The sequence below is a fragment of the Macrobrachium nipponense genome, chromosome 34 (genome assembly GCF_015104395.2).
Source record: "Macrobrachium nipponense isolate FS-2020 chromosome 34, ASM1510439v2, whole genome shotgun sequence".
Lineage (NCBI taxonomy): Eukaryota > Metazoa > Arthropoda > Malacostraca > Decapoda > Palaemonidae > Macrobrachium > Macrobrachium nipponense.
The window spans coordinates 30,388,721-30,401,052 of NC_061095.1; the positions used below are offsets into that span (position 1 = coordinate 30,388,721).

The 12,332-nt window shown below is 39.7% G+C and overlaps 2 protein-coding genes across 2 annotated transcripts in view; one reads left to right on the forward strand and one right to left on the reverse strand.

The window, feature by feature from the left end:
• LOC135208074 (DNA-binding protein SMUBP-2-like) overlaps window positions 1–12,332 on the reverse strand; it is a gene marked incomplete in the record, with an annotated part of 738,222 nt that overhangs the window by 258,455 nt on the left and 467,435 nt on the right.
• Window positions 1–12,332, forward strand: part of LOC135208010 (alkaline phosphatase-like) — a 194,087-nt gene that overhangs the window by 58,783 nt on the left and 122,972 nt on the right. Inside the window, exon 4 of the mRNA XM_064240104.1 lies at window positions 10,531–10,671. Within this exon, the coding sequence (XP_064096174.1) occupies window positions 10,531–10,671 (141 nt within the window). The remainder of the gene's footprint in view (window positions 1–10,530; window positions 10,672–12,332) is intronic.

Here is a 12,332-nt window from a genome sequence, read left to right on the forward strand (position 1 = left end):
TGTATTGTAGATATAGAACGCACACAATTTAGATCTGGCATGATGTTCTAATCCACAATTTACGCATTTGGGTTGGCCACAGTCCCAGCGTGTTTTATGGTCCTGCGAGCTGCAAAAGGCACATCTATAAATATTCCTGCACTTAATTGCTGTATGACCATATTTGCAACAGTTCTTGCATTGCATAGGTTTAGGAACATAAGGTCTTAGTTCCCTATTTAATCCTAGCATTTTAATTTTTAAGGGTAAGGTTTGGCCACTGAACTTTATCTTGGCTATTTTGATAGTTTGACTTTTGTCTTTCCTGCTTGGGGACCTCATATACTTCGCAGTCTTCAACATTATTGTACCTTTTCTTTAATGAATCTAAAAGTATTAATCTATCTAATGTTTCATCCTCAAGATTTGGTACTACAACTGTGCCTTGCACACTGTTCATTTTATCATGCCTTGTGACCTTTATATTTATGTTATCTATATTTTTTATACATTGATAATTTTCCGATTGGTTTTTGGTTGTTGTTTCAACCAACCATTCCCTTTTTTTTATTTGTCTTATGCTCATCTCTTGCGATGGGCATCGATTCAATAGGTAATTTTCTAATTTTAATAAAGATATATCTTTGTCAGCTTCTAAGTTCAAAACCTTGACCAGTTTGACTCCCCAAAGAGAGAATCAAAGTGAATCAAGGTTGGGTCCTGGCGATATCTATTTCTTTTGGGTTTATTGTATGGTAATAATGTCTTAATACCACTCTGATTTTCATTATTTGAGTTATCCTGAGAACAGTCCATTGCCATGCCATAAGTTGTTGTGAGGTTAATTTTTTTCTCCTATATATGTATTAAAAAAATTTCATCCAGGATGAGGTCCCTCTCACCAAGGAGGCCCAACCGGGGGAGGGGCAATGCCGTTACACACACTGGTAACTGCCCTGGGTCCCTCACCTGGATATACGCCATACCCACAGTGCCTTAAGGGTCGTCAATCCCATGAGATCGGACCCAGCACTGTGGGCATGGCTTGACTTAAAAATTTCCCCTCGCTCAACCACGTCAGGTACTCTAGTTTTACGGGTGGAGAGGCATGCCATCCAACTCCACCCTCCATCAAGTTAAAAGAGCTGTCAATTCAATAGTCCAAAACCATGCCAGGGTCGTCAACGAAAGAAGAAGAAGGGAAAGGGGAAAATTTATAAGGAGGAGGAGTAAAGGAGTTAAAGGTCCCAATGTTCAGTTGGATCCACAGCAGAGAGAGTAGGCGTAAAGGGGCATACTCTCTCTGCAGTGGATCCCTAAGCCCCCCACCTCGTCAAGGAGTTGGGATCAGGGGGAGACCTCCAAAGAGAGTCTGGAAAAACCACCTACACAGAGATTCGTTTTCTTGTGAAAACTTGAGGTCCTGGGAGCAACGAAAGTTGAGTAGGTAATTTAGATCTCATTTAGATTCAGCGGATTCACTGAGATATGACATTCCTGCTTCCAAAGTTCCTGTTGGTCCTAATACCTCGGCAAGTTTGGACTATAATCCCCAAAATGCAGGAGTATCAGAGGTACCAATACTCCCCTGATACCAATACTGATAACCCATGGTGTGAAGTCCCAATGTGTATCCTTTTGCCAGATAGAGAATACCTTATCAATATAAGGAAACCAATGAATGAGGGGGGACATTTTGACACAGAACCACTTTTCCAAATATGGAATGGCACATGGTCCCTCCTTCAGTAGGAATTAAAAAACCACCAAAGGAGATAGACATCCTCCCCACTGACATGGCAACTAGCCAGTGAGGTAACCTTTCTCTGTTTTAATGGAAATGTTCCTCAACAATTCTTGAGAACCAGTACCACCTCCAAGTGGCCACAGCTTTGTCCTTTCACTTTTAAAACATTACAACATATGACAGCAGAATTTCAGAATTTTTCAGTTACTAGGAAGCAGAGGCTAAAGGCAGAAATAAAGCCATTTATGTCTGTCATCCCATTATCTGAAAACTCAAAATAGGAATAGGCAACACTAGTCCTCCCTTTAGAATGAAGAAAGCTCCCACTGGATGTGGCTACCCAGCAGTATGGTGCCCCACAGGAAAAATCTCAAATGAGATCCATGCAATACTCCACCTCCTCTCTGTTCTACCCTACACCACTATTCTGGAAGTAAAAATTAGGAAGATAACAGCATCTTCTAGGACTGTCTTAGCTACCAAACATTGCTAGCTGGTCCCCTCCCATCCTGCCCAGCCTTCCCACCGCTCACCCAAGAAACTCTTTCCCTGGCTTCTGACCCCCACCCTAAAATCCTTTCTCGACCTGTTTATACCTATAAGCTGTGTTACCAACAGTTCTTTATGCTACTCCAATATATAGTTATATTTATATATATATATATATATATATTATAGTATATATTATTATATAATAGTATATATATTAAATGTATATAATATATATAGATATAATAATTATATATTAGTTATCATATATAGATATATATATATATTATATATGTATGTAATATATATATATTAATATAGAGAATATAATATATATATATTATTATATATATATATTATATATATATATGTATATATATATAAATATTATATATATATATTATATAAATATATATATATATATTATATCATATATATATATATATTACACAGGTATATATCCTAGTGCCAGCTGCATGAAAATAATAATGTTGAGTTGTGGATAATCAAGGGATTATTATGGGATTATTATCATTATTATTATTTCTTTATTTTTTTGTCTATCGCAGTCACCTTTTTTGACTGGGTGGTTTTATAGTGTGGAGTTCCAGGTTGCATCTTGCCTCCTTACAAATCTATCACTTTTCTTACAATGTGTACTGATTCCAGGAGTAAACTCCTCTACATGAGTCCTGAAGCTATTTCAGCATCTAATTTTTCCAGGTTCCTTTTCAGTAATATTGGGATGTGCCTAGTATCCGTATGATTATGGGTACAATTTCCACTGGTATATCCCATATCTTTCTTATTTCTATTTTCAGTGCTTGATACTTATCTAGTTTTTCTCTTTCTTTCTCATCTACTCTGGTGTCCCATGGTATTGCGACATCGATGAGTGATACTTTCTTCTTGGTTTTGTCAATTGACATCAAGTCTGGTCTGTTTGCAAGTATCACCCCATCTATTCAGATACCAGAGGATCTTTTCCTGATCGTTTTCTATCACTCCCTCAGGTTGGTACTTGTACCATTTATTACTGTAAGGTAGCTGGTGCTTCTTGTACAGGCTCCAGTGGAGAGCTGCTATTGAATCATGCCTCTTTTTGTACTGGTTCTGTGCAAGTGCCGGACATTCACTTGCTATGTGGTTTATGGGCTCATTTTTCACGCTGCACTTCCTGCATATGAGTAAGGTGTTATTTCCATCTATCGTTCTTTGGATATATCTGTTTCTTAGGGCCTGATCTTGTGCCGCTGTTAGATTCCTTCTGTTTCCATCTTGAGTTCTCCCCTGTGTACCCATTGTTTCATTGCTGGCCAGTTCTTTAGAAGTCTCATGTACTGTCAGTGCATTGGTTTGTTGTGCCATTATTCTGTACTGTTTGTCATTCTTTGTCTACTTTTATCAGTCCTTCATCCCATGCAGTCCTGAGCCACTCATTTTCACTGGTTTACAGATATTGACCCACTGCTCTGTTCTCGATGTTGACACAGTCCTCTATGCTTAGTAGTCCTTTCCCTCCTTCCTTTCATGTTATGTATAGTCTGTCCATATTTGCTCTTTTGGTGTAGTGCTTTGTGCATTGTCATGTTTCCTAGTTTTCTGGACTATGTTGCAGAGTTCAGCCTTCGTCCACTCCACTACTGCACTGTATCCGATTACTGGTGCTGCCCAGTGTTTATGGCATTCATCATATTTCCGGCATTGAGTTTTGACTTGAATATTGCCTTAAGTCACTGCATAGACTCCTTTTCTGATCATGTCCCTCATCTCTTGGTGTTTTATATACTCTCCTATTATTCCTAGGTACATATCTATATCCTGTCTCATCTGTGCTTGATGCTATTCCCATCGGTAGCTATATCCTTTCAGTCCTTGTCACTTTGCCTTTTAGTATGTTGACCATGGCACATTTTTCTATTCCAAACTACATCTGATGTCCCCAGATACAATCCTTACAGTCTGAATTAAGGTATCTATTTCCTTGATGCTCTTACTTTTGCCTTGGGAATCATCGCTACTATGAAGAGTAGGGGGGACAGTGAGTCACCCTGGAAGATCCCTCTCCTGATGTTAATCTCTGATAGTCTTGTTATAAAGCTTGTAAATATTGTATTGCAGTTGTACATTGTATTTTTTTTTAGGAAACTGATGGTGTTTTCCTCTGCCTCTATATTTTCAGGCACTCTATTAGCCACGTGTGTGGTATCATGTCGAAGGCTTTCTTGTAGTCAATCCCTGCCATGTTTAGGTTGGTTTTCCTTCTCTAACTGTTCTTCATTACCATTTTGTCTATCAGGAGCTGTTCTTTTGTGCCCCTGTACTTCCTTCTGCAGCCTTTCTGTTGGTGGGGGATGGTGTTTGTATCTTTTAGATAGTTGTATAGCCTTTCACTGATGATAACTTTTAGTAACTTCCACATTATTGGTAGGCAGGTGATAGGCCTGTAGTTGCTTGCTATATTTCCCTTGTTCTTGTCTTTCTGTGCTAAGGATGTTCACCCTGTGGTCATCCATTTGGGCACATGGTGGTTTGTGATACAATGCTGGAGTTGTTCTGTTATTCATGAGTGTTGGGCCTTGAAGTTTTTGTACCAGTATCCTTGGACTTCATCAGGACCTGGGGCTTTCCAATTGGGAATTTTCTTTAGTTAGTGTCTGATTGTGTCTGTCATGATCTCGGTGAATCTTGGTTTTATTCTACCCATTTCTTCTGCCTTGACTTCCTGGAGCCATGTTGCATGTTTGTTGTGTGAAACCGGATTGCTCCATATGTTTTCCCAGTCTCTTACTTGGTTCGGCTTCAGGAATTTCCTGGTGGTTGTCTTCCCCTCTTGGTTGGCTGTATTGTCTTTTCAGCTTGGTTCCGAATAGTTTGTTCTATTGATATCCTTTATTCCTGCTCATGTACCCATTATATCTTATGTGCCTTGACTTTAAGCCTCTGTTTTATATCTTCAATTATGTTGTTTAGTCCCCTCTCCTTTACTTCGTCTTTCTCGTTCAGCTCCTCCCTAGTTTTCTTGCTTCTTAGCCTCTTTTCTGCCATCTCTTTCAGTTTGTTTTTCTAGGTACCTTTTCCAAAGTGGTTGCTGTTTTGGTCTCTGTTGGGTGGGTTGTGATGGTGGTGTTGGTATTTGTATTCCCCAGAGTTCTGCTGCTAGTCTTGCTCTTGCATATGCCAGATTATTTGTTTCTTGTTTTCTCCCTTAGGTTCTTTGTTTTGTAGGCTTGAGGGGATCTTTGTTCTTTCTGTACCTGGCTTCATCCCTTATCTGATCTTTTCCATCCATTCCATCCTCTCTGTTACTTCTGTGTTTCTGCATATGTCGTTGTTTGGTAGCTCATCATTGTTGTCTTCTGTGGCACCATCACTTGGTTCGTCTTCTTGTCCTTCATTGCAGGGTGTTAATTATCTTTCCAGTTCCTCTCCTTCGGTGGCGAGCCAATTCTGTTTCTTTATGTTCCTTACTGGGTCTGCCAGCCTCTGTTTTGTTTGGGGGGTATTATTTCTCTCAATCCAGATGTTCACCAACTTCCTCTGTATTCTCTTTCTTTCGGGTTGCTTCTGATGTAGCATCTCATATTCCCTTATTTTCTTCTCTTGACCATGTCTTCTTCTGATTTGCCTCTGTATCCCGTCTCTGGTTGCTGGTTACTGTCGTTATGGTGGTCAGTTGCTGGATGACAACCTCCAAGTACCTGACCATCTTCCCCTTCAATTGGCCTGTATACCGGACTGCCACACAAAGCTCCTCTGTTGCCAGAGGTTCCATTTACGTTGTTGTCCTTAAATCTTTCACTTCTTTTCATCATTGCTGAGTTTTGCTACTTAACCCATAGCTGGACCATACCCCATCAGGGATAGGTACATACTTATTTTCAGCTGAGTAGACTGAGGAAATTGTGGTAAAGATCATGTCCCAAGGAATCACCCATCCCACGACTGACCAGCTCCAAAGTTGCTTAACCAGTCCACTGATGACCTAAATCACTCTGCCATGGTGCCACATTTTTATTATTATTATTATTATTATTATTATTTTTTTTTTTTTTTTTTTTTTTTTTTTTTTTTTTGCTCTATCACAGTCCTCCAATTCGACTGGGTGGTATTTATAGTGTGGGGTTCCGGGTTGCAGCCTGCCTCCTTAGGAGTCCATCACTTTTCTTACTATGTGTGCCGTTTCTAGGATCACACACTTCTGCATTAGTCCTGGAGCTACTTCAGCCTCTAGTTTTTCTAGATTCCTTTTCAGGGATCTTGGGATCGTGCCTAGTGCTCCTATGATTATGGGTACGATTTCCACTGGCGTATCCCATATCCTTCTTATTTCTATTTTCAGATCTTGATACTTATCCATTTTTTCCCTCTCTTTCTCTTCAACTCTGGTGTCCCATGGTATTGCGACATCAATGAGTGATACATTCTTCTTGACTTTGTCAATTAACGTCACGTCTGGTCTGTTTGCACGTATCACCCTATCCGTTCTGATACCATAGTCCCAGAGGATCTTTGCCTGATCGTTTTCTATCACTCCTTCAGGTTGGTGCTCGTACCACTTATTACTGCAAGGTAGCTGATGTTTCTTGCACAGGCTCCAGTGGAGGGCTTTTTCCACTGAATCATGCCTCTTTTTGTACTGGTTCTGTGCAAGTGCCGGGCATTCACTTGCTATGTGGTTTATGGTTTCATTTTTCGTATTGCACTTCCTACATATGGGAGAGATGTTATTTCCGTCTATCGTTCTTTGAACATATCTGGTTCTTAGGGCCTGATCTTGTGCCGCTGTTATCATTCCTTCAGTTTCCTTCTTTAGCTCTCCCCTCTGTAGCCATTGCCAATTGTCATCGCTGGCTAGTTCTTTAGTCTGTCTCATGTATTTGTCCGTGCATTGGTTTGTTGTGCCAGTCCTCTGTTCTGTCTGTCTTTCTCCTGTCTCTGTATATTTCTGGGTCTTCGTCTACTTTTATTAGTCCTTCTTCCCATGCACTCTTGAGCCACTCATCTTCACTGGTTTTCAGATATTGCCCCAGTGTTCTGTTTTCGATGTTGACGCAGTCCTCTATACTTAGTAGTCCTCTCCCTCCTTCCTTTCGTGTTATGTATAGTCTGTCCGTATTTGCTCTTGGGTGTAGTGCTTTGTGTATTGTCATATGTTTCCTGGTTTTCTGATCTATGGTGCGGATTTCTGCCTTCGTCCATTCCACTATTCCTGCGCTGTATCTGATTACTGGCACTGCCCATGTGTTTTAGCTTTTATCATATTTCCGGCGTTGAGTTTTGACTTGAGTATCGCCTTGAGTCTCTGCATATATTCTTTCCTGATCGTGTCCTTCATCTCTTGGTGTTTTATATCCCCTCCTTCCATTATTCCCAGGTATTTGTATCCTGTCTCATCTATGTGTTTGATGTTGCTCCCATCTGGTAGCTTTATCCCTTCAGTTCTCGTTACTTTGCCTTTTTGTATGTTGACTAAGGCGCATTTTTCTATTCCAAACTCCATCCTGATGTCCCCAGATACAATCCTTACAGTCTGGATTAGGGTATCTATTTCCTTGATGCTCTTACCATACAGCTTGATGTCGTCCATGAACATCAGATGGTTGATTCTGTTGCCTCTTTTCTTGAGTTGGTACCCGGCATCCATCTTCTGTAGTACTTTTGTCATGGGAATCATGGCTACTACGAAGAGTAGTGGGGACAGTAAGTCGCCCTGGAAGATCCCTCTCCTGATATTAACCTCTGCTAGTCTTATTCCAGAGCTTGTAAGTATTGTATTCCAGTTGCGCATTGTATTTTTGAGGAAGCTGATGGTGTTTTCCTCTGCCCCATATATTTTCAGGCATTCTATTAGCCATGTGTGTGGTATCATGTCGAAGGCTTTCTTATAGTCTATCCATGCCATGCTTAGGTTGGTTTTCCTTCTCCTACTGTTCTTCATTACCATTTTGTTTATCAGGAGCTGGTCTTTTGTGCCCCTACACTTCCTTCTGCAGCCTTTCTGTTGGTGGGGGATGGTGTTTGTATCTTTTAGATAGTTGTATAGCCTTTCACTGATGATACCTGTTAGTAACTTCCACATTATTGGTAGGCAGGTGATAGGCCTGTAGTTACTGGCTATATTTCCCTTACTCTTGTCTTTTTGTATTAAGGATGTTCTTCCTGTGGTCATCCATTTGGGTGCTTGGTGATTTGAGATACAATGCTGGAGTTGTTCTGCTATTCGTGGGTGTAGGGCATTGAAGTTTTTGAGCCAGTATCCATGGACTTCATCGGGACCTGGGGCTTTCCAGTTTGGCATTTTCTTTAGTTGGTGTCTGACTGTGTCTGTCGTGATCTCTGTGAATCTTTGTTTTGTTCTCCCTGTTTCTTCTTCCTTGACTTCCTGGAGCCATGTTGCATGTTTGTTGTGTGATACCGGATTGCTCCATATGTTTTCCCAGAGTCTCTTACTTGGTTCGGCTTCAGGAATTTCTGGGTGGTTGTCTTCCCCTCTTAGTTGGCTGTATAGTCTTTTCTGGTTGGTTCCGAATAGTTTGTTCTGTTGGTATCCCTTATTCCTGTTCATGTACCGTTGGATCTTGTGTGCTTTGGCCTTAAGCCTCTGTTTTACATCTTCTATTGTGTTGTTTAGTCCCCTCTCTTGTACTTTGTATTTCTCGTTGAGTTCCTGCCTTGTTTTCTTGCTTCTTAGCCTTTTTTCTGCCATCTCTTTCAGTTTACTCAAGTCAGATCTCATCACCATGATTTGCTTTTCCAGGCGCCTTTTCCAAGGAGGTTGCTGTTTTGGTTTCTGTTGGGTTGGTTGTGCTGGTGGTGTTGGTGTTCGAATCCCCATCAGTTCTGCTACTAATCTTGCTCCTGCATATACCAAGTTATTTGTTTCTGTGATACTGGTGGTGTGTATTATGCCCATTATTTCATTGACCTCACTTGTTTTCTCCCTTAATTTCTTGGTGTTGTAGGCTTTCATGGAAGGGATTTTTGTTCTCTCTGTATCTGGCTCCATCCATTGTCTAATCTTTTCTACCCATTCCGTCCTCTCTGTTACTTCGTCGGTGTTTCTTCGTGTGTCGTTGTTTGGTACTTCATCCTCCCTGTCGTCTTCTGTGGCATCGTCTCTCAGTTCGTCTTCGTGTAATTCGTTGTCGTGTGACATTTCCCTTTCCAGTTCTTCTCTTTCTGTTGGGGAGAGCCAGTTCTTTTTCTTTATGTTCCTTACTTGGTCTGCCAGCCTCTGCTCTGTTTGGGGGTGTTATTCCTCTCATTCCAGATGTTGACCAATCTTTCTTCTATATCCTCTCTCCGTCAGGTTGCTTCTGATGTAGCATCTCCATATTTCCTTATTTTCTTCTCTTGCCTTTCTTTCTTCCTTTTTGCCTCTGTAGCTCCAATCTCAGGCTGTTGATTACTGTCGTTGTGGTGATCAGTTGCTGGATGACGACCTCCAAGTACCTGACCGTCTTCCCCTTCAATTGGGTTGAATACCTGGTTGCCGGACGAAGCTCCTCTGTTGCCAGAGGTTCCATTTACGTCGTTGTCGTTTATTCCTTCATTTCTTTCCATCATTGCTGAGTTTTGCTATTTAACCCATAGCTGGACCCTACCCCATCAGGGATAGGTACTCATTTACAGCTGAGTAGACTGAGGAAATTATGGTAAAGATCCTTTCCCAAGGAATCAACGCCGAGGAGAGCGGTCACCCATCCAACGACTGACCAGCCCCAATGTTGCTTAACTTGACTTAAGTCTATTGACGACCTAACCCATTATTATTATTATTATTATTATTATTATTATTATTATTCACAGAACTGCAACTCTAGTTGTATGTACAGTATGACTGCATATATATATGTGTATACATAAAATTTGGGCATCATGGTCCTAAATGGAAAAGCAGAATTCTTAAAGCCAAGGTGCTCCAGTAGGGAAAGCAGCACAGTAGTATGGAGAAATTTAGAAATAGAGATGTACAATATAGAGAAGATAGCCAAGAAAATCTCACATAATAGAACCAGGTATGGAATGAGATTCATGTATACCTGCTCATTAAAAATAGCAATTGCATCTAATTTGTACCTCTGAATTCCAAGCATAACAAGGAAGACCATTCCAAACTTTGGCCACACTTGGAAGTAACTTCTATAAAATTGCATGACCTTTAGAGAGAAAAGACATACCCATTGGAAATAATTCTGTATCAACTATGTAGCAAAAACAAACCCATATAAAACCAATAATTAGTCACAGTTATATACTTACAGATAAATCTATACTTATCCATTTATAATACATAAATAAATCCTTTACAGATTGTTCTCTTTGTGGGAGATGGAATGGGCATCACACCATCAGTTGCAGGAAGAATATACAAAGGACAAAAAAGATATGGAAATTCAGGAGAAGAAGAGTATTTGAGCTGGGAAAAATTTCCACATATGTCTCTTGTAAAAGTAAGTATCTGTTTCATTATCAGTAATCATAAAATAAGAACAGGATTTACCTATAATGTCTAACATTAACGTGATGTATGATCAATATTTTTACTATTCCATTTGAAATTATTTTCTAATGGGCGTTACTGTCTGCACTACCAACTAGTACAATACTACATCTATGAATAGAGTAAATTACTACTAGTGCACTATTGCATCTATTCTATACTGCTGATTAATAGATCTATATTCTTTCTCTCATTCCAATAACAACTGAAAGAGACAAAAATGACACAAAAAAACTTAGGGATTTAAGTGCAAATAAAAAATCTATATCACGTCCCAGGCTGAAGAAAATTGCCAAAGTTATCATATTTGAAAGAAATAAGGTATTCCCTCCATACATATCAAAAGCAAATAAAAAGGACATTTTCATTGATAAAATAAAGTTTTATATATATTACTTGCCAAGTAATTACATGGCTATAGTCTCCAATTAAACGGCAGCTTGGATTCAAAATTTTGTGGGTAGCGCTTCAATATAGTTTGCCCATTGGAATAACCTAGCAAACAATCCCCATTCGTTTTATGCCTTATGTCCATCAGAAAGGAGGGTGGGCTCCAATTCTATAATTATGTACTTGTTAATTACATATAAAACTTTATTATAAAATTCCATTTTTATACAAGTAACTTACCAAGTATGTAAATTACATAGCTGAATCACACATTGAAAGGAGGTGGGATACATAGACATACCTAGTATTCTACTCCAAAACATTAAATCATGTAATGAATTTGATATAGAAAATTTGCTAGCATTGAATACAATGCTTGTCATTCCTTATCAATCAAGAGAGCCTGCAGTAAAAAATTGCAACTGGTTGTCGCTCAACTTGGCCTATAGTGGCGTGGCGGTAAAGTCAAGGGTTGCTTCTACTGAAGTGGGAGCTTTGTAGTGAGGGAATACTCCAATGGCTCAAAACATCAGTGGAGTTAAGCAGCTAAGGAGTTGTCCGATAGCTAGCAAACCTTTAAAAAAGTGCCCTTGCCCTGGGCGCAGTACCAACATGAAAACTACCAGAAATGCTGTCACCTACACTGGCTCCTAAAAACTATATGCCTCGCTAGAAGGTGAAGAGATAGTAGCAGATTTTCCTATACTTCCTCCTGCCATACCATGCCAGTCACTATTCTGTGGTATGGCAGAATTTTAAACGCTATTTAGCAGGCGCAGGCTGGAGTTGGCGGCAGGTGAGCTGTGGAAGCTCACAGATTGGTATAAATATCACTGGTGCCAGACTGTAGCTGAAACCAATGGCAGATTTAAAATACTGATAGAAACACTGATAACCAAATTATAATTGCTTTTTTTCTGTATGCATGTATTTGATGTTTATACTTGCCAAAGGAACTTCACCTGCTACTTCTTTGTAAGCTACAGGCGTTGGAAACTGTGTAACAATTTTAAAATTTATAATCTATCTCTCTCCCCCTCTCTATCTCTGTGCACACAATACGTATATATGCACACATATGACGTAAATTATATATAAATATATAAATATGTAAATATATATATATAGTCTAAGTATTTGGGTGGCTACTGAGAAATCTTAGCTTAATGATAAATAATTTCGCCAAGACCAGGAAGAACATTATTGAACGAACTTTCGAGG